This window comes from Schistocerca americana, chromosome 8 (genome assembly GCF_021461395.2).
Source record: "Schistocerca americana isolate TAMUIC-IGC-003095 chromosome 8, iqSchAmer2.1, whole genome shotgun sequence".
NCBI classification, from domain to species: domain Eukaryota; kingdom Metazoa; phylum Arthropoda; class Insecta; order Orthoptera; family Acrididae; genus Schistocerca; species Schistocerca americana.
In genome coordinates this window covers 390,804,076-390,827,362 of record NC_060126.1, presented here as the reverse complement: position 1 = coordinate 390,827,362, position 23,287 = coordinate 390,804,076, and the positions used below count along the sequence as shown (strand labels likewise).

Below are 23,287 nucleotides of genomic sequence, written 5' to 3'. Positions count from 1 at the left end.
GCATGGTGCGACCGTTTTTTCGTGTAACTGTGGAGTATTTATGGCCTGACGCCATTAGTAGGAATTGGCCACTTCGACCTCCAATAACTCATGTGCTATTCAACATGCCTGTAATTCATACCAATTTAGGTTTACACTAATAGCTTTCTAAAGACATGTCGATCAACAAACTCGGATGAAATGTTTGGTTTTGGAAATTCGTTGCTGGGTGTTACTTGTATAATTTACAGTCAGATACTAAACTTTAAACTAATAAAGATATTGAAAATCTGATTACACCATAAGAATCGTCATGCAAGTAATCGTAATGTACATGTTTCTTTTTGAGGATCATGATTTCTCTGGCTACTACTAATTTCTATATGAACTTTGAAATGTCTGCCATTAAGGTCTCACAAAGTCCGCCATCTTTGGCACTCCCTGCATGTCTCCTTCATCGACACAGCGTCACCGTGGAATTCCCAGCCACGCTGTCAGATGGACGACGTGGTCCGGCCATTGTGCGGCATCACGCCGTTGCTAACGTGCTGCGGCTTGCCGAGCGGCCCAAGCGGAGGCCGCCAACTCTGAACTTAGAATATTTTCAGGGCGCCACAACGCGCCTGTTACCTCATAGTGAAGCACCTGTCATCGTTACAACAAGGTTGCGACAACTTGTCCGATCTCCCATGTGGCGGCCTGCCGCACACAGATGCGACTCCTCCAATGGTTGAATGTGCGGACAGTCTCATTCGCAGTGATGGACAGATCACAATCAAACTCCTCGCTGTATAACTGGATTTCTCTGTTTGTAGTGCTAACACAAGCGTCCACCAGATGGGGTACTCAAAGGTGTGTGAGCACAGGGTTCGTCGTCGCCTAGCAGAAGACCATAAAGACTAACGAAGGACCGACCATCTGTGTGGAATAGCTTGTACCTTACGTGTCTGACTGTGACAATTGTTTATCGAACATCGTCAGAAGCTGTGGCACATGGGTTCATCATTCCAAACCAGAAACAATACGGCAATCCATGGAGTGGCGCCAGACTACTACTCTTCTGAAGAAAAGTTCAAAGCCGCATCCTCAACTGGTACAGTCATGGTCGGGGCTCTGATGGGGTTCTTCTGGTCGATGTCCTCCCTGATGATGTAACTATCAACTTTGAAGTGTATAGTACTACCTTTAGGAAACCGAATAAATGACTTCAGCGTGTTCTTTGCCAAAAAAATACAAACAAACTTCTCCTTCTACATGACAATGCAAGGCCTACTACATCTATACTCCGCGAGCCACCTTACGGTGTGTGGCGGAGGGTACTTATTGTACCACTATCTGATCCCCCCTTCCCTGTTCCATTCACGAATTGTGCGTGGAAAGAACGACTGCTTGTAAGTCTCCGTATTTGCTCTAATTTCTCGGATCTTTTCGTTGTGATCATTACGCGAGATATATGTGGGCGGTAGTAATATGTTGCCCATCTCTTCCCGGAATGTGCTCTCTCGTAATTTCGATAATAAACCTCTCCGTATTGCGTAAAGCCTTTCTTGAAGTGTCCGCCACTGGAGCTTGTTCAGCATCTCCGTAACGCTCTCGCGCTGACTAAATGTCCCCATGACGAATCGCGCTGCTTTTCGCTGGATCATGTCTATCTCTTCTATTAATCCAACCTGGTAAGGGTCCCATACTGATGAGCAATACTCAAGAATCGGACGAACAAGCGTTTTGTAAGCTACTTCTTTCGTCGATGAGTCACATTTTCTTAGAATTCTTCCTATGAATCTCAACCTGGCGCCTGCTTTTCCCACTATTTGTTTTATGTGATCATTCCACTTCAGATCGCTCCGGATAGTAACTCCTAAGTACTTTACGGTCGTTACCGCTTCCAATGATTTACCACCTATGGCATAATCGTACTGGAATGGATTTCTGCCCCTATGTATGCGCATTATATTACATTTATCTACGTTTAGGGAAAGCTGCCAGCTGTCGCACCATGCATTAATCCTCTGCAGGTCCTCCTGGAGTACGTACGAGTCTTCTGATGTTGCTACTTTCTTGTAGACAACCGTGTCATCTGCAAATAGCCTCACGGAGCTACCGATGTTGTCAACTAAGTCATTTATGTATATTGTAAACAATAAAGGTCCTATCACGCTTCCCTGCGGTACTCCCGAAATTACCTCTACATCTGCAGATTTTGAACCGTTAAGAATGACATGTTGTGTTCTTTCTTCTAGGAAATCCTGAATCCAATCACAAACCTGGTCCGATATTCCGTAAGCCTCAAACACGTCTATGCACCCGAGAGGAGCTCACAAAAGTTCATTGGACTGTTCTGCCTCGTACACCCTACAGCCCGGATCTCGCACCTTCGGACTTCCATCTAATGGGTATGAAGGATGGACTCACGGGAAGCAATATGTGGATGGTGTGGGGATTACTGATGTAGCAAGACGTTGGCTGCGACGTCGACCAGAAGAGTGGTACCACACAGACATACAAGCCTTCCCTGTAAGGTGGCGTAAGGCCGTCGCATTGGACGGAGATTATTCTGCATTACGGATTTTTAGCCAAAATGGTGTATTGGAATCCTGAATGAAATCAACTTCCTTTCATAAAAAAGTGTTGCATTACTTATTGAATTCCCTCGTATGTTTCCATGTTGGCCTCCTCAGTTTCTAAACATGGTAAGGATAGAGCAGCTTCTTGTGCAGATCCCTCCATACAGTCATGAGGTCAACGTTCCTTAATTAAGCTAATTATCTTACACTGACACCAGGGTTGTCGTCAAATGCACAAAGAAGTTCAGGTATCCTCGTCCTTCTAGGCCTGGGGGGCCACGAGTAGTAGGCTTAAACGTTCCTTTATCACTAGGAAGACGATCAAGTGCCTTATAAATCCTCCAGTCGAGGCACCGTCGTTCTTAAAATCTCTCCCGATACAAACGTCGAGCGCCACGGCCATTGCTGTCTGCTAATCCGTACGTCAATTGAGTAAGCTTCCACTGCACTGTATCAGAAGCCACGTTCGCAATGAACACGAAGCATTTGATGTTATATTCTTGATACTAGAGAAGAAATGAAATGAGTCACCTGTCAATATAAGCAACGAGGTGAGGCACATGTCAACGATACCTTCGTTCAATTAGAGCAACATACACTATTGGTGAACAGAAAAATTGCAACTTATTGTACGTTCTAACCAAACGCAACCAAGAACGTGTTTTGAGCATTTCATATGAGAAAAGTTTCATGTAATGCCGATGTATTCTGTACTTATCCGGTGATAAATCTGATTATGACGAGAAGTAGAAAATGATTTCTAACATGGAAATAAAGCGTTTCCGACCCATGTCCATACAACACATTTTATTCCTTTACGGGTAAGGAATCTTTTCTCAAAGTTTGGTCATATCTTTTTCTTACACCCTGTATACAACTATTCGCATGTTTCTGAAATATGTTTTGGTAAATACATTGGAACAAAATGGTACATGAGTATTTATAAAAACTTGACGCAGAAACACCACACGTGTATAATGCGCATACAGAGCGCTGCGAATTCAGTGAGGCAATTTGTCGTTCGTTGGTAGAAATAAGAACAACCCACTGAGCAGCATGTAAGCATCGATGATACGATAGTTACATTCGGCTTCTTAAAACTATATACCGTTCTTTCGAGGGTCGTACTAGGTTAGTAAACGAAGTATACGTACAAGGAAGAGTCCTTTGATAATTTATTGAACTTTTACTGAATTTTGCATCTGTGTCAGGACCACAAGCCATAGAATTCAGCCTTAAGTACACTACTGGTCATTAAAATTGTTACAACAAGAAGAAAGGCAGATGATAAACGGCTATTCATTGGATAAATATATAATACTAGAACTGACATATGATTACATTTTCACGCAATTTGGGTGCATAGATCCTGAGAAATCAGTACCCAGAACAACCACCTCTGGCTGTAAAAACGCCCTTGATACGCCTGGGCATTGGGTCAAACAAAGCTTGGTTGGCGTGTACAGGTACAGCTGCCCATGTACCTTCAACACGATACCACAGTTCATCAAGAGTAGTGACTGGCGTATTGTGACGAGCCAGTTGCTCGGCCACCATTGGCCAGACGTTTTCAATTGGTGAGAGATCTGGAGAATGTGCTGGCCAGGGCAGCAGTCGAACATTTTCTGTATCCAGAAAGGCCCGTACAGGACCTGCAACATGGGACCGTGCATTATCCTAGTGAAATGTAGGGTTTCGCGGGGATCGAATGAAGGGTAGAGCCACGGGTCGGTTCGCATCTGAAATGTAACGTCCACTGTTCAAAGTGCCGTCAGCGCGAACAAGAGGTGACCGAGACGTGTAACCAATCGCACCCCATACCACCACGCTGGCGATGAAGAATACACGCTTCCAATGTGCGTTCACCGCGATGTCGCCAAACACGAATGCGACAGTCATGATGCTGTAAACAGAACCTGGATTCATCCGAAAAATGACGTTTTGCCATTCGTGCACCCAGGTTCGTCATTGAGTACACCATCGCAGGCGCTCCTGTCTGTGATGCAGCGTCAAGCGTAGCCGCAGCCATGGTCTCCGAGCTGATAGTACATGCTGTTGCAAACGTCGTCGAACTGCTCGTGCAGATGGTTGTTGTCTTGCAAACGTCTCCATCTCAGGGATCGAGACGCGCTGCACGATCCGTTACTGCCATGCGGATAAGATGCCTGTCATCTCGACTGCTAATGATACTAGGCCGTTGAGATCCAGCACGGTGTTCCGTATTAACCTCCTGAACCTACCGATTCCATATTCTGCTAACAGTCATTGGATCTCAACCAACGCGAGCAGCAACGTCGCGATACGATAAACCGCAATCGCGATAGGCTACAATCCCACTTTTATCAAAGTCGGAAACGTGATGGTACTTATTTCTCCTCCTTACACGAGGCATCGCAACAACGTTTCACCAGGCAGCGCCGGTCAACTGCTGTTTGTGTATGAGAAATCGGTGGAAACTTTCCTCATGTCAGCACGTTGTAGGTGTCGCCACCGGCGCCAACCTTGTGTGAATGATCTGAAAAGCTAATCATTTCCATATCACAGCATCATCCTCCTGTCGGTTAAATTTCGCGTCTGTAGCACGTCATCTTCATGGTGTACCAATTTTAATGGCCAGTAGTGTATATACATGTGAGTCCGTCCCAAGAGCCGTCAGCTGCATTTTCTCTGGTGTTTCGCTTGATATGTGCAATTTCGTTTTTGCATTGTGTAGCTAGGATCAATCCAAACAATTGCTGCTCGTCGTTACGTCTTTCATGCGACGTCCATTGTCAGAAGAGAGCATCAGTTTGTTTCCCATTACAAACAAAATTATTTTCAAACTAGAGTTCTACCTGCTCATTCGCTAGGGTGCTCCCAAATCAGTCTAGTCCAATATTCGTCTTGTTGTTGTTGTTGTGATGGTCTTCAGTCCTGAGACTGGTTTGATGCAGCTCTCATATTCGTCTTACCGGTATATATTAATAGAATAAAGAGCAATCCAGCAGACACTCAGCAACGCTGCATGCTTGGCGGCAGCAGTCAGCCTGAACAATGGCGGTGCTGTCACTACTGGAGTACTGGTTATTCTTCGAGTTTTGCTGGTCCTATTAATCCATGCCGATAAAATGAATATCTCACTAGATTAATAGGAACCAATACATCGCAAGGACACCTAAAATTCCGGTATAAAAATCATTTTATTTCTAACGGGAAACAAACCGACGATTTCCGTGATATGAAAAACGTGATGAGCCGTATCTGCTTGAACTGACTCCAGCTACACACTGCCAAAAAAACCTTGCAAATATCTGCCGAAACACCAGACCGAATGCAGTTTACGACTCTTGGGACAGCCACCGTCCATAACTTCTAAGAAGAAAATGGAAACAACAAATGCTGAAGACGAAAAAAATCATGACAACAAAAAATAGTAATAGCAATAATAATTATAATAATGATAATAATAGTAATAATAATAATAATAATAATATTGGTTAAAAACAGTCTTGGTTGCCCATACTGTTGCCAATACTGTTAAGCACTGGTTTTGCTGTTATACCACATATGGACTGGAAGAATTTCAATAATAATAATAATAGTAATAATATAATAATAATAATAATAATAGTAATAATAATATCGATGACGATGATGATAATGATAATAAACAAATCGCCAGGAGCATCGTTTGTATGCAGCACCTTGGATGTTAACCTGAATATCACACCATTTTCAGAATCTGAGATTCTTTACTTCTCCTTGGTACAGCAAATTAGAAACGTGAATTGTGACATTCCATTCAGGCGTAGGATCGAGAAATAGAGGAAACTGAATAGAGAAAGAGAAGCTGTGGCTAACTGTCTTTAACAAATCAGAGTAAATTAACAGCACGGACTTTCAGCTTAGTAAAACACAATTTCGAAAGACTTACAGAGAAATTACTCCAGCATGAAGAAATGGCTGCACACTCACTAAGACAGTAGGGAGCCTCGAACAACACATATGCTGATGTGCCGAAACCTTATGGCTACTGCCCATAGCGGGATTTAATGGTGTCCGGTGGCGCTGTTGCGAGAACGTGACGTGGTAAGAAGGGTATGTAAGCGGAGGAGAGGCGAATGAGGAAAGATTCTGGGGACGATACGGGCAAACGTAATACGGCAGAGCCGTATGGCCCGGTACCTAGGAACGAGAATCTCCTAAACGGCGAAGCCTGTCTGCTGTTCACGTACTACTGTCATGAACATCGAGTAAGCGATAAGGTGTTGGGAGTCCACACCTCGTTACAGAACGTGGAGATTAGAAGCTAGCCCGCTCCGTAAACCAGGATAGGAGGCAATCAATGGCAGATTTGGTGACAGAGTACAACGCTTCTACTGGCACAAGTGTTTAGGAGCTCACCGTGCACACTCGTGAACATGGTCTCCGCATCTGACAACCCTAGCATGTTCCTTTTTTGACCTAACTGTCAATCACGAATGCAACAGTCACAGCGTCATCGAGATTGTACCGTGGATCCGTGGAAACGTGTCGGCTGGTAGGGTGAATCACTTCTCTTCTTACACGAAGTCGATAGTAGTTTCCATATACGCCATCATCCCGGTGAACGAGTCCTCGAAACATGCACAGCGCCTCGGACGCATGCCGGTAATGGGAAGTATTATGCTATGAGGGACATTCTCGTGGGCTTCCGTGAGCCCTGTGGTGGTAGTGAGACGCATCGTAAAAGCTGTGAACTACATGAACATCATTTCAGCCCCACTGCATTTCTCTATGGTTGATGTCTTCCACGAGGATGATAGTACCAACCGGCAGGATAATTTGCTGTGCCACATGGCTGGAATCGTGATATGGTGGTTTCAGGAGATCGATATCGGATTCACCTTGATGTCTTGGGTATCAAAATGGCGTGATCTGAACCCGATGAAGCACATGTGAGACGCTACCCAGTGTGAGCTCCGAGCCATCATAAGAAGGGCATGTAATCGACGGGGTTTACGCGTCTTGCTCTTAGACATCTGGAGCCACGTACCTCCAAAACCTACCAAGCACTCGTTGAAGTCATGCCAAACCAGAACCGTTGCTGTATTACTTTCTAATGTGGACCAACAAATTATTCCCTAGTTCTAAAGTTTAGCGTTGCTTGTAAGCTCACATGTCAAGCGCCTTGGAACGGCCGGCCGGTATGGCCGAGCGGTTCTAGGCGCTACAGTCTGGTCGCAGGTTCGAATCCTGCCTCGGGCACGGATATGCGTGATGTCCTTAGGTTAGTTAGGATTAAGTAGTTCTAAGTTCTAGGTGACTGATGACCTCAGAAGTTAAGCCCCATAGTGCTCAGAGCCATTTGAACCATTTGAACTAGCCTTGGAACGAAGGCATCACGACTTATTCTGACAGCAATGTTGCCTGAACGGTATGGGTCATGGGCTTTGCCTCAAAGATTTGAGAATGGACGTTTTGGTAGGAGGTTAACATAAGTCAATAAACGTTTTCGTCGGTGGTAGACGCTTCAGACTGCATATTCTGTCATGCACGGAGTTGACGTTGGGGCTGAACTAATAAAAATGTGTGTCTGTGTGTGTGTGTGTGTGTGTGTGTGTGTGTGTGTGTAAGGAAGAGGGAGAGAGAAGAAGGGAGGGAGGGAAAGGAAGAGACAGGGAGAGGGAGAATAGAACGAGAAGGAAAAGGAGTACAAGGAGGAGAAAGAGAAACTATAAGATATGAGCTGTTACGTTTGTAGTACATAGCTCTGGGCACTGGATGGTGGAAGATATAAGGGGTGATCAAAAAGTTTGGGTATGAGGACGTTGCTTCAATGTATGTGGAACATAGCGCGACTCCGATGCGGGTATATAAGCACTGACACGTAGACAGGCGTCTTGTGTGGCATTCGTGTCTTTCAGACGTGCGTGCTGTAAATGCGCAAACGTGAACTATGGCGTCGATATTAACAAATGCGTCCAAACAGGGCTAACGTGATACTGTTCTTTCCTTGGTTGCCGAACAACAAACACCGGTAGTCATCCGAAGGAAATGTATAGGACAGCACGTATGTCGAAAACCACTATTGTGGAATGGTGCGCCAAGTTTATTACTGGTCGCGATTCGACACAGGATGCCCCCGTATCTGAAATATCGTAACGTAGAAGTCAAGTGGGAGACACTCAAGCACTTCCCCTACAGTTCTGATCTCTCCCCAAGCAATTATCGCTTCTTAGATCCGTTAAAAAAAGACCTTGAATGCCGACGACTACTGCCGATTATGATGTGCAGCAGGCACTTACGGACTTTCTCATGCAGCAGGATACGTTGTTCTACGAAACGGGTCTGTTCGAGCTGGTGCGTCGGTGAGATGACTGCCTCAACGCTCACGGTGATTCTGCCTGATTGGTATACCGATTCTGAATGCACGGCCCTCGAGCGGAAACTCCTTGATTGCCACTTACACATTCCGTCACAGAACAGTTATATTGTATGACCTCTCTTTCCGTCTTAGGCTATTTTCGTTACTCGTTTTGTTCAGCCTCACGGGTCTTCGTAGACCCGATTCCAGGTCTCTGTCGCCCTATCAAACCCTGAAGTGGGAATCGGGAATCGAATTTCTTAACTCGCTATTAGAAGCTGTCAATGCTAGGAGATCGCGTCGATAGGAAAACGATGGAATATTAGGGATTAATTCGTCATCGACGACGAGATCATTAGATGCGTCGCATACATGAAGTATTAACGATGGTTGGAGAAGGGAATCGACCGTGCTGTTTCGAACGAATTATCCTGACATTTACGTAAAGCGATTTAGAGAAATCACGGAAATCTAAATCTCGATGGCTGAACTGGGATTTCACCCGTCCGTATTCGCGTCGAGTGTCCTAACGTTGCGCCACATCACTCGACGGATCGTGACCAGAAACTACGAGAGCGTGCTGATAAATAATGCATCAGAATTTTTAATGTGAAAACTCTGAAAACTTTTTAAATAAAGCAAACGTTATTAACACTCCACATCTTTATTCTTCATGTCTCTGCCGCTAGAGTGCTCCGAATTGTACCGTGTAACATGGCGGTGTGTAATGCACCTATGTCGGTGCGTGAGAAACGGTGTTCTGCAATCGAGTTTCGAGTGAGAGTAGTTCGTCTACACATGGAGCACTCTCTGCTTCAACACGATAACGACAGACTAAACGCGAGCGTTGCGACATCTGCAACAATCCGACGCCTCGTGTTCACTGTTATCCCGATTTGGCCCTACCCGATTTTCTCCTGTTTCCAAAAGGTAAAGAACAAAGAACACCTTCGAGGACTTAACTTTGATACTGATGAAGCAGACCAAGCAGAGGTGATGTTGGGGCCCCGACAACAAAGTCAAAAGTTCTATAGTGACCGTAGCAACAAACTGGTCCCTCCTTGGGAGAAATCTGTTCGTGGCACACACACACACACACACACACACATATATATATATATATATATATATATATATATATATATATATATATATATATATATATATATCCGTTTGACCTATGGCAGCGCCATCTAGCCGGCCAAGCATAGCGCCATCTGGTTTCCCCATTCAAACTAGACAAGTTTCGTTCTTTGTAGGTTTTTCGTTTGACTCTTATTTCGTGAGATATTTGGCCCGGTCACGATCAATGGACCACCCTAAAATTGTATACACAACAATGTACTGTTTTTTTTTTTCTTCTTCCTCGTAGTCAGTCGTAACAGAAAACAGGAAAGTCCTATTTCTGGCTTATTGGCTTTCATTTAGTACTACAGAATCTGAATCGTCCGAAACTTTGTAATCCTACACCTTTGCGAATTAAAACAATGCGAAATACTGCCACTGAAGCTACTATCCTCACAGATAGAGCTGCCAAACAATTTAGCAAATCATTTTACGCGTCCTCAATTCCCAGTCAACGTTTTGTTGCAATAATAATAATAATCAATGGGTCAAGGTCAAAGGTATGGAGGAAGTGGACAGAGAGGAGAGTGGGGGAAGTGAAGATAGAGAGGTGGAAGAAGATGGACAGAAAGGCAGGAGAAAGTATAAAACGCACAGAGAGACAGGGGGCAGGAGGAGATACAGAGAGATAGGGGGGCAGGGCGAAATGGACAGGGAGAGGAGGAAGCAGATGATAGACAAAGAGAGGGCAGAGGAAGAGGAAACCGACAAAGGAAGGGGGAGAAGGAGATAGGAAGAGAGAAGCAGAGAAGGAAATTAGGATATATAATGGTTCAAATGGCTCTGAGCACTATGGGACTCAACATCTTAGGTCATAAGTCCCCTAGAACTTAGAACTACTTAAACCTAACTAACCTAAGGACATCACACACACCCATGCCTGAGGCAGGATTCGAACCTGCGACCGTAGCAGCCTCGCGGTTCCGGACTGCAGCGCCAGAACCGCACGGCCACCGCGGCCGGCAATTAGGATTTATATCCAATTCCAGTATTTTTTTAACGATTTCGAAGGTTTACCAGGTTTGCTAGTACGATTATAATTAGATGAGTTCGTTTGAAAATTGTTGTTATTTGAATGATGTTACTATGCAAGAGACGTGATTCATTCCTGTAGATTCTCTCCATCAATGGTCTCCTTACATGAGTTTTTTCCCTGTGCTTACGTTTTCTGGAATATTGCGTTGAGTGAAACGAATGACTTTGGCTGTTTTACTATTGGGAACGCGGTAATCGAAGTTTGATGGTGAGGTAGCCAGGTGTAAATATTACAGCAGCGTGAAAAAAAATATATATATATATATATATATATATATATATATATATATATATATATATATGTGTGTGTGTGTGTGTGTGTGTGTGTGTGTGTGTTGTGTGTGTGTGTTTGTTACTTTTAAATTTTTAGAACACAGGGAGTAATGACACCAAACTTTTGACAGTCAGGTTAATAACATTTCTTTTCTCTCAATCAAATGACTTACTTTGAGAACTTTGCAGGTACACTACTGGCCATTAAAATTGCTACACTAAGAAGAAATGCAGACGATAAACGGATATTCAAGGGACAAATATATTGTACAAGAAATAACATGTGATTACATTTTCACGCAATTTAGGTGCATAGATCCAGAGAAGTCAGTACCCAGAACAACCACCTCTGGCCGTAATAACGGCCTTCATACGCCTGGGGATTGAGTCAAACAGAGCTTGGATGGCGTGTACAGGTACAGCTGCCCATGCAGCTTCAACACGATACTGCACTTCATCAAGAGTAGTGACTGGCGTACTGTGACGAGCCAGTTGCTCGGCCACCATTGACCAGACGTTTTCAGTTGGTGGGAGATCTGGATAATGTGCTGGCCAGGGCAGCAGTCAACATGTTCTGTATACAGAAAGGCCCGTACAGGACCTGCAACATGCGGTCGTGTATTATCCTGCTGAAATGTAGGGTTTCGTAGGGATCAAATGAAGGATAGAGCCACGGGTCGTAACACATCTGAAATGTAACGTCCACTGTTCAAAATGCCGTCAATGCGAACAAGAGGTGGCCGAGACGTGTAACCAATGGCACACCATACCATCACGCCGGGTGATACGCCAGTATGGCGATGACGAATACAATTTGCGTTCACCGCGATATCGCCAAACACGGATGCGAACATCATGATGCTGTAAACAGGACCTGGATTCCTCCGAAAAAATGACGTTTTGCCATTCGTGCACCCAGGTTGGTCGTTAAGGACACCATCGCAGACGCTCCTGTCTGTGTTGTAGCGTCAAGGGTAACCGCAGCCATGGTCTCCGAGCTGATAGTCAATGCTCCTGCAAACGTCGTCGAACTGTTCGTGCAGATGGTTGTTGTCTTGCAAACGTCCCCATCTTTTGACTCAGGGATAGAGACGTGGCTGCACGATCCGTTACAGCCATGCGGACAAGATGCCTATCATCTCGACTGCTAATGTTACGAGGCCGTTGGGAACCAGCACGGCGTTCCGTATTACCCTCCTGAACCCACCGATTCCATATTTTGCTAACAGTCATTGGATATCGACCAACGCGAGCAACAATGTCGCGATATGATAAACCGCAATCGCGAGGCATCACAACAATGTTTCACCAGGCAGCGCTGGGCAACTGCTGTGTGTATGAGAAATCGGTTGGAAACTTTCCTCATGTCAGCAAGTTGCAGGTGTCGCCACCATCACCAGCCTTGTGTGAATGCCCTGAAAAGCTAATCATTTTCATATCACAGCATCTTCTTCCTGTCGGTTATATTTTGCGTCTGTAGCACGTCATCTTTTTGGTGTAGCAATTTTAGTGGCCAGTAGTGTAGTAAATTTTGGCAATATGGTTCCAGTGAGTGGTTTGCCTGTGGAGGTGTGGCCCCTCCCTTCCCTCGCTGTCACGGTGTGCCTTCCTCGTGTTGCAGGCACTGTCAGCGAGGAGGCTGGCCGTAGTGTGGGCTGTGGCGGCGGCGGCGCTGCTGTGCGGCCTGGTGGTGGGAGCGCCCGCTGCCTCAGACGACGACTACACGGACGAGAACAGGCCCTACGAGTTCGGATTCGTCATCGAGGGGCAGCAGCACCGCCACGAGAAGAAAGGTCGCACATTCGAATATGTCTGTATTATCTCTTACTCACTTAAGGGGAGACTCCAGCCAAAAATTTAACCTTTCTTCAACGTTTCCGGTTTCAACCGAATTTAAAAATCATGTGTGTCACGTAGAAATGTATGAATATCTAGCCTTTGAAGCCCAAAACTTCGAGTTTTTGAGTTATCTATTTTTAATATGATTTTAACGGTATTTTTGAAAACCAGCTTTTGGTACTAATAATTTAATGTTCACTTTTCAGATTCCTCAAGTTAATTCACAAGACATTGTTCAACAGTTTTATGCTTTCATCAGGTATACTTACAGTATTTTTTTTAATTTTAAAACTAAAATTGTCTTTAATTATCGGTACATAAATGTGATAATGAAACAGACAAATGACATTTTCGGTAATATTAATGATTACTCTACCACGCAAACATAGGGGTTACACTCTTCTGGTGTGAGACGCTCCCTGGGGAGTTCCACCGGGGCCCGAACCGCACAATAACCCTGGATTTGGTGTGGGGCGGCGGAGGGGTGAAGTGGACTGCGGTAGTCGTCGTGGGGTTGTGGACTACAGCGGCTGCGGCGGGAACGGAGCCTCTCCGTCGTTTCTAGGCCCCCGGTTAACATAGAATCCAATACATACAAATATCTCTGGATCACAAAGAGCACAAGTTGCTTGTTTGCGAAAGTCTGAAAGAAAGACTAACGGAGAGTATTCATCGATTACCACTGATTTCTACGTTGCTTCAGAACAACATTGTCAAATAAAAAGTTAATTTTCCTAATGTGCGAAGAATGTGAAACAGTTGTTATTTATTAACATACTACTAAGGATTAATTGAGATACTTGTCCAACTCGTAACACAAATTAACTTTCCGGCAGGCAATTTTGTAATCTAACATATTATTTTTAAAGACAAGACTCGAAATTTTTTCCTTGTATATCGGTACGAAGTTGAGTTTTTCGAGGAAATGATTGGCTCACCGTCTCAAAAATTTTGTATTTGGTGTTTCGACTCATTTCGCGATCCAGAACATTTTTGCGACGAGCTTTTCCGTGCGCTCGTCGCTCACTGGCAGTCTTCTTTTCCCTGGAGCTCTACAACAGTGCTAACCCGGTCTGTGATCACTACTTCATTACTGGCTTGCTGTTATCTTTCTAGGAGAGTTATGTAACATATTTTGTGCAATCGTGCGATAAACGTTTTGCGAAAAAGAATAAATTCACTCTAGGCATCAAAAAGGAGTCAGTAGGTATCGATTGCGTGAAACCTAGGTTGCCTCGTTCGCTCAAGAAACCAGAGGACTTTCGAGGGCAGACCTCTAGTTTATACTACGCTTCTTGTGTTACGAAAGGTCATCGATACAACTCAACACAGTCACCACATACAGAAAAACGGTGTAGAAATATTGCAACAGGTATGAGGTTGGAGTGAAATTATTTATCGTAAAATTGTTGAAGCTGTTGTGGCCACTTTTTGAAAAATCGTATGTATGTCGCGCAAGCACGGCGTGAAGACTATTTACAAACCGACCATCAAGACTAAAGTGTGTCTCATATCATCAAAGAACAAATGGGACCCACTTGGTTCAAATGGTTCAAATGGCTCTGAGCACTATGGGACTCAACTGCTGTGGTCATAAGTCCCCTAGAACTTAGAACTACTTAAACCTAACTAACCTAAGGACATCACACACATCCATGCCCGAGGCAGGATTCGAACCTGCAACCGTAGCGGTCGTGCAGTTCCAGACTGTAGCGCCTTTAACCGCTCGGCCACTCCGGCCGGCTGGACCCACTTGCATCATCCGGAAAATACCTCACAGGTACCCTGTAACACATTGAACGGTTTATGTAACAATGACTGGACGAGGCATCAACACGAGGATCATCAAACATAAGCGCTATTGCAGACTGGTACAGGTGGAAAAACCTCGCGTGGCGGAAAACGCGCTGTGTGTTACTGACCATACAGTAAAACTCACTGGCGTGAAAGTTCACTCTGTGCAGAACACCTACCAACCCAGATTACTGAGGGAAGCTACAGAAATTCACATGCATGACCATAGCTTTAACAACAAAGAGGAAGGCCTCAGGCTAAACAGATCGTGGATTCACATGTTGCAGCAAACGACCTTTGCATGCAGCAAGAGGAACACTTTCCGAAAATTAGATCACCGCGTCATCCTCTTGGTTATCTTGATACACATTATAAAATGAGTACAAATCAAAAGGGTCTAAAATTTCTTAACTTCTAACTTTCCCAGAATTTCAACGTCTGAAGTCTGATGTTTTGCGCTTTCCCAAATTTAAACTCCAAGGCTTATTACAGTTGAAGGTCGCGTAAACAATTGTGTGGCTGTAGAGGCTTAGAGCAAAAAGTAGTGTACAACCATTAAATTTACCTGCAAGTCTACTGGATGCATCCTTAGCACTGAAGCACCAAAGAAGCTGATATAGGAATGCGTGTTCAAATACTGAGATATGTAAACAGGCAGAATGCGACGCTGCGGTCGGCAACTTCTATATAATACAACAAGTGTCTGGCGCAGTTCTCAGATCGGTCACTGCTGCTAAAATGACATATCAAGATTTAAGTGAGTCTGATGTGGTATGACATTCGGTATACGAGCGATGGGACACAGCATCTCCGAGGTAGCGATGTAGTGGGGATTTTCCCGTACGACCATTTCACAAGTGTATCGTGAATATCATGAATCCGGTAGAACAATCAAGTCTCCGACATTGTAGCGACCGAGAAAGATCCTCCAAGAACGGGACCAACAGCTACTAAAGAGTATAGTTTAACGTGACAGAAATGCAACACTTCCGTAAGTTGCTGCATATTTCAATGCTGGGCCATCAACAACCGTCAGCGTGCGAATCATTCAACGATACATCATCGATATGGCATTTCGGAGCCGAAGGCCCACTCGTGCATCCTTGATGACTGCACAACACGAAACTTTACGCCTCGCCTGTGTCCGTGAACACCGACATTAGACTGTTTGTGACTGGAAGCATGCTGCCTGGTCGGAGGAGTCTAACCACAGACCCTGCATGTCAGCAGGGTACTGTTGAAACTCGTGGAGGCTCTGTAAAGGTGTTAGCCGTGAGCAGTTGGAGTTATATGGGACCCGTGATACGTGTAGATACGACTGTGACAGGTGACACGTCCGTAAGCATCCTGTCTCATCACCTGAATCCATTCATGTCCATTTTGCATTCCGACGGACTAGGGGAATTCCAGCAGGACAATGCAACACCCCACACGTCCAGAATTGTTACAGAGTGGCTCCAGGAGCACTCTTCTGAATGTAAACACTTCAGCAGGCCACTAATCTCCCCATACATGAACACTATTGAGCATATCTGGGATGCCTTGCAACGTGTTGTTCAGAAGAAATCTGCACCCCCTCGGACTCTTACGGATTTATGGACAGCGCTGCAGGACTCATGGTGTCAGTTCCCTCCAGCACTACTTCAGACATTAATCGAGTCCATGACACGTCGTGTTGTGGCACTTCTGCGTGCTGGCTGGGGCCCTACACCGTATTAGGCAGGTGTGCCAGTTATTTTGGCTCTTCAGTGCATATACACTCTAAGACAAAAAAGAAAAAATACCGACGCACCACGAAGGAAGTATCCGAATGGTACAGAAATCGACAAATGTGATGTACGTGTACAGACATACAAATGATTACAATTTCAGGAAAATTGGGTGATTTATTCAAGAAAATGAGGTTCACGAAGGTGAGCAAGTCAATAGCGCGATGGTCTTCCTTTGGCCCTTATACAAGCCGTTATTCGGCATGACGTTGATTGATACATTTGTTGGAAGTCCTACTGAAGGATATGGTGCAAAATTTTATCCATCTGGCGCGTTAGATCGTCAAAATCCTAAGATGGTTGGAGCGCCCGGCCAAAATGATCCAAACGTTCTCAGTTTGGGAGAGATTAGTCGACCTTGTTGGTCACAGCAGGATTTGGCAAGCAATAAGACAAGTAGTAGAAATTCTCGTCGTATGCCGGCGGGCATTATCTTGCTGAAATGTAACCCAAGATGGCTTGCCACGAAGGCAAAAGAATAGGGCGTAGCATACCGTGGATGTACCGCTGCGTTGCACGGTAGGCGCGGATGACTACCAAAGGGATCCAGGTATGGAAAGAAACGACACACTAGAACATCACTCCTGGTAGTAAAGCTCCATGGCTGGCGACAATCACGTTGATTTTTGACCGCTGTCCGGGGCGTCTACAGACACGCAACATTCTCTCCTCGTCATTTGATGACCGGAATGTGTTACAACACCTCAACATTAATTTTACATCTATGTCGCAGCATCGGTAAAACAGTTAATACAACTCTATAGCACTTGTTAAAATCGTGTGTGCAAGTTGTGTAAGCAATCAGTGAATTGTCATGCAAAGTATTACATCCGAAAACCCTAATATGTATGTCGACTTTACTACACAACAAGTCGAACATATTGTTTTGTGAACGACGTCAATGAATATCCAAAAATAGACTTTTTTCTACTACCTGTTATTTATAAAGAAATAATTACGCATCCGGTAATACTACAGTCGGACATAAAAATGAACAGTAATGGTATCAGAGAGTTGTACATTATTTAGAACGACCAGAATAAGGGACGTCAATGAAACAAACAAATTTCTTGTCGAAATTCTACTTTACATCTTTATGACAAGTGCGTCTCTGGTAACTGCCACCTGAGCGAAGGTCAGAACATAATCATAATATTTACTTGTCGATACGCATTGGAAATTTTAGTAGTCTTTAACAGAAGTTTAATATCTCCAAAACAGTTCAATGTGAAGAAAATTCTGAGTTCTTTGGTTTCTATGTTAACCGTAGGTCTTTAGGTGTTTCCACGAAATAATAATAAAGATGGATTTCAGGTATTTGGACTACAAGGAACGGACCTTAGCTCGTAAAAGTGTGCGATGGCATTCAAATATACGTTGCAGCTGATAGATACTTTACTTTTTTTCGTATCACTGTTCTACAACTAAGGGTTTGAAACGATTCTATAACAAATGCGCGTCTATAAATCAGTTTATAGAGTCACTCCTCAGTTTGCTATTATAATTGTGCCTCGAGACTTCATTAAAGTCTCATAACTATGCGAAGAATGGCCACGTAAGTAGTGAATCATTTGTAACGACATGTCCGCAGATGAGAGAGGCATCATCATGGGGGAGTTCGGCTTCATCACGGCGGACGGAGTCTACCACGTGACGGTGTACGCCACGGACGAGAACGGAGACTTCAAGATCATCAGCATGAAGAACATCCGCCTCGGACCGCGTAAGTACGATAAAGTGTAATGCCTACAGGATATGAACACGCCGACTGAAACACATTCAAGGAAACAACATTGTGTTGTGCGTGGCTGAGTTATCATCCTTTCTTTCTTTGCGCTCATTAACTTTTGGGAAAACAGAACTTGAAACTAAATGAGAAACTCTATTGAAAGTAATTCTAAACAAAGATTATATCTAAACAAAGATTGAGACCTAATATCATCGGAGGCACGTAAAACAGGAATCATTCCGGTTACTTCCAGACAGGCAACACAGGAATATATCATAGGCTGAAACAGATGAACAAAATTATAAATCGAACGTAAACTAATAACAATGATTGCTGTACGAGGATTGGAAGTTATGTGATTTACCTCTCAAAAATCCGTTAATAGTACCAAACTACTGTTGTGGCAAAAAAGAGGGCGTCTAACAAATTTACTCCCTTGAAACCACAACATTGAATGTCGTGGATGCTGTATATTACACAAACATTCGTAATCTTCTTTGCCCAGTAACAAAGACAGCTTGTATACCTCTTCACGAGCCACAGTTTCTATGTTGTCGTCATGATAACGGAGTAATGTGTACGTCGGAGGCAGCTTATGTGACTCGACTTGGAAGTTGCTGGAGACAGTTATGACCAGTGGGTTCAACATTATCGTTTATGAATGAGCAAAAGTAAATTTATTAAATAATTTTTTTCTCCTGAAAGGCCATTTTTTACTACCAAAAATTTTTATGTGCCAAAGTTATCGGTTTGCCAGAATTGTCAATTTCAGGCGTGCCTACAAAGAATAAAATAGGAATAAAACAAGAGTACGAAAACCAGGAAAAAACCTTGGTGACGTGTTAAAACAGTACCAACAATTGCCTCTACAAACAAAAAATATAATTATGTAGAACCCGTTAACACAAAATGTTGAATCGTATAATCGCTGAATTAATGATTAGTCAGTTATGTTTTTTGTTATTTCAAACACCTTTTTTACGACACGGTTACACGAGTATTTCACATTTCCGTAAACATTTTCGACTAGGCAGTGCCCATTACAAGATTAAAGGCACATGTTGTAAGCGGTTTTCGTGTTGTCAACGGAAAACCCTTGCAGCATATTTCTGTAGGCTGAATGTGAACACCTGTCGTCAAAAACGGTTACGTAAATGTGGAATGCTCATGCGATTATAATGTAAAACGTATTAAAAATAACAGGATATGAGTCATTCGCTCGATCTCCAACTTAGTATGTAATTTTTGTCAACCATCTTTCAATTATTGTTTTTACAGTATATATCTTTTGTACGACGAGGCAACTTTTCGTATATTTTAAGATCCAATGAAATGAAAGTCCGGATCTAGTAAAGACGCTGGCCGCTGCCACCTCTACAGACACTTCGCTTTTTCAAACAAGTGGGCAAATTAAATCACAGTGAACAGTTTTTGCAATATACACTCCTGGAAATGGAAAAAAGAACACATTGACACCGGTGTGTCAGACCCACCATACTTGCTCTGGACACTGCGAGAGGGCTGTACAAGCAATGATCACACGCACGGCACAGCGGACACACCAGGAACCGTGGTGTTGGCCGTCGAATGGCGCTAGCTGCGCAGCATTTTTGCACCGCCGCCGTCAGTGTCAGCCAGTTTGCCGTGGCATACGGAGCTCCATCGCAGTCTTTAACACTGGTAGCATGCCGCGACAGCGTGGACGTGAACCGTATGTGCAGTTGACGGACTTTGAGCGAGGGCGTATAGTGGGCATGCGGGAGGCCGGGTGGACGTACCGCCGAATTGCTCAACACGTGGGGCGTGAGGTCTCCACAGTACATCGATGTTGTTGCCAGTGGTCGGCGGAAGGTGCACGTGCCCGTCGACCTGGGACCGGACCGCAGCGACGCACGGATGCACGCCAAGACCGTAGGATCCTACGCAGTGCCGTAGGGGACCGCACCGCCACTTCCCAGCAAATTAGGGACACTGTTGCTCCTGGGGTATCGGCGAGGACCACTCGCAACCGTCTCCATGAAGCTGGGCTACGGTCCCGCACACCGTTAGGCCGTCTTCCGCTCACGCCCCAACATCGTGCAGCCCGCCTCCAGTGGTGTCGCGACAGGCGTGAATGGAGGGACGAATGGAGACGTGTCGTCTTCAGCGATGAGAGTCGCTTCTGCCTTGGAGCCAATGATGGTCGTATGCGTGTTTGGCGCCGTGCAGGTGAGCGCCACAATCAGGACTGCATACGACCGAGGCACACAGGGCCAACACCCGGCATCATGGTGTGGGGAGCGATCTCCTACACTGGCCGTACACCACTGGTGATCGTCGAGGGGACACTGAATAGTGCACGGTACATCCAAACCGTCATCGAACCCATCGTTCTACCATTCCTAGACCGGCAAGGAAACTTGCTGTTCCAACAGGACAATGCACGTCCGCATGTATCCCGTGCCACCCAACGTGCTCTAGAAGGTGTAAGTCAACTACCCTGGCCAGCAAGATCTCCGGATCTGTCCCCCATTGAGCATGTTTGGGACTGGATGAAGCGTCGTCTCACGCGGTCTGCACGTCCAGCACGAACGCTGGTCCAACTGAGGCGCCACGTGGAAATGGCATGGGAAGCCGTTCCACAGGACTACATCCAGCATCTCTACGATCGTCTCCAGCAGCCTGCATTGCTGCGAAAGGTGTATATACACTGTACTAGTGCCGACATTGTGCATGCTCTGTTGCCTGTGTCTATGTGCCTGTGGTTCTGTCAGTGTGATCATGTGATGTATCTGACCCCAGGAATGTGTCAATAAAGTTTCCCCTTCCTGGGACAATGAATTCACGGTGTTCTTATTTCAATTTCCAGGAGTGTACATTTCAGTAACGCTTAAACAATCAACTGTTAACCTGCTTAAGAAAGTTTTCTTGATGACGTCATTGGATCGAAGAAATACTTGATGAGGGGTAACATGATCACGATGAAGATTGCAGCGATAAAATTTGTAGAAAATAAAAGAGTTTTTGACAGAAAACGTCTTTATTTAGTTTAATAAGCGGTTTCGATAATTACGATCACCATCACATTCGGCTACAAAGGAAATATTTTGTACAAATATATGAGTAAGAACATTAGGTTTTTTCTTCATTGTTATTTTATCCCCCTCACCCCATATGAGCGAGGTGGGGGCCGCGAGAGGTATAATATCACGCTCTTCTGCCAAGAGATTTGCAGTGTAAATAAAGAGATAAGATCAAGATTTAAGGATGCAATACTAAAAACAGTTTTTAAATTTACAAGATGATGACAATGACGCTAGTTACATTAAATACGATGTTGTTGTTCTTCGTTTGTTAAAAATTAAAATCGAAAAACTAATAAGTAAAGGTAAATGAGAAAATAAATTAATATTTAATAAGGACAGCGACGCATATTAAATAGGAGTACTGCTCATTCACTAAAAAGTGGTGGACACATCTCGACCAGTGTATCTGTTGGCGGATTTCGTCCTTAGTACCATTGCGTTCTGCTCCCAACAGAAGCTTTTAGGGATAGCCTGTATCTTCGGGATTAGAAATTTGCTTCCACCCGCTGACAAATCCTATAGCCCCTCGCGATTCTTATCGACAGCGACATGCACTTTCACCAAGCTTTCGAAGACAACATTCCTACTTTGATTCCACCAAGCTTTCAAACACAACATTGCTACTTTGATACAGACTGACGTGAGTTCCTCTCTTCACTACAGAGTTGCAATTACACACATCCTAAGTTATTCTCAGGTTTTCTATGCGAATTGCATTGATGAATTCTTCTCAGGAATTCAACTGAGTAAAATCTTTGTTTTGGAGCGTACTTTCGACACGTTGCCTTCTTGGCATCTGCTGGCGAAGTATCTCGGTCTTTCTGAACGCTGCTATTTATCCGTTTCACGTGGTGTCTTTAATCTTCAGGAATCGTACCAAGCGAAAAGAACTCAAGCGTCTGAAACTGAGAGTCCATGGTGGTTGGGGAAGAGGTGAAGTGCCGCGTTAGGTCTTGAGGTCGGTAGACAGCCATACGCTTTGCTGGCGCTTTGATACCGGAACGCTCGTGGTGTGTTTTAGGTAGGGCATCGTAAAAAGCGGATCTGAGAAGGAAGCCGCTAATCACTATATGTTCTTAAATTCATTTATATCACCTCCTTGATTATCTACTGTCTGACAAAAGAACTGAAGTACTCAATAGAGTAAAAGGGTGAATGGCCTTCCAGACCATGATGCACAAATTTTAACATTAAAAGGCCTTTGTGCTCAAACGAATGTCACATATAATTACGAACGATGTAGCAAAGTTAATCCAACAGCAGTAGAGAGTTTTTTAAACCTCATCAAGGAACAAGAGTGGAAGGATGTTTATAGTGCTGAAAACATAGACGATAAATATAATGCTTTCCTTAATACATTTCTCATGCTCATTGAGAGTTGCTTTCCATTAAAACGTTCTAAACGGGGTACTAGCAGTAAAAGGCAGACAGCAAAAAGGTCATTATTCACAGTGTTGAGAATGGCTGGCTGTAATGTGGGGTATGAGTGGGGTACCGTCAAATGGCGGGGGGGGGGGGGGGGGTGCCTCCAGGGAGCAGTGTTGGGACCACTCCTGTTCCTTATTTATGTAACAGATATGCCCTGCCCTCTAGTGTCACGGGTAACTCTAAAATATTTCTGGTTGCTGATGACACTAGCTTGGTAGAAAAGGATGTTGTGTGCAACATTGGCTCGGTTTCAAATAGTGCAGTTCATGACATATGTTCATGGCTTGTAGAAAATAAAGTAAGGCTAAATCACAGTAAGACTCATTTTTTACAGTTTCTAACATACAATTCAACAAAACCCG

At 44.3% G+C, this 23,287-nt stretch overlaps 1 protein-coding gene across 1 annotated transcript in view; it reads left to right on the top strand.

Annotated features, from left to right (window-relative positions):
• LOC124545882 (protein lethal(3)malignant blood neoplasm 1) overlaps window positions 1-23,287 on the top strand; it is a 153,828-nt gene that overhangs the window by 98,493 nt on the left and 32,048 nt on the right. Inside the window, exons 2-3 of the mRNA XM_047124843.1 lie at window positions 12,923-13,094; window positions 18,295-18,426. Of these exons, the coding sequence (XP_046980799.1) occupies window positions 12,923-13,094; window positions 18,295-18,426 (304 nt within the window). The remainder of the gene's footprint in view (window positions 1-12,922; window positions 13,095-18,294; window positions 18,427-23,287) is intronic.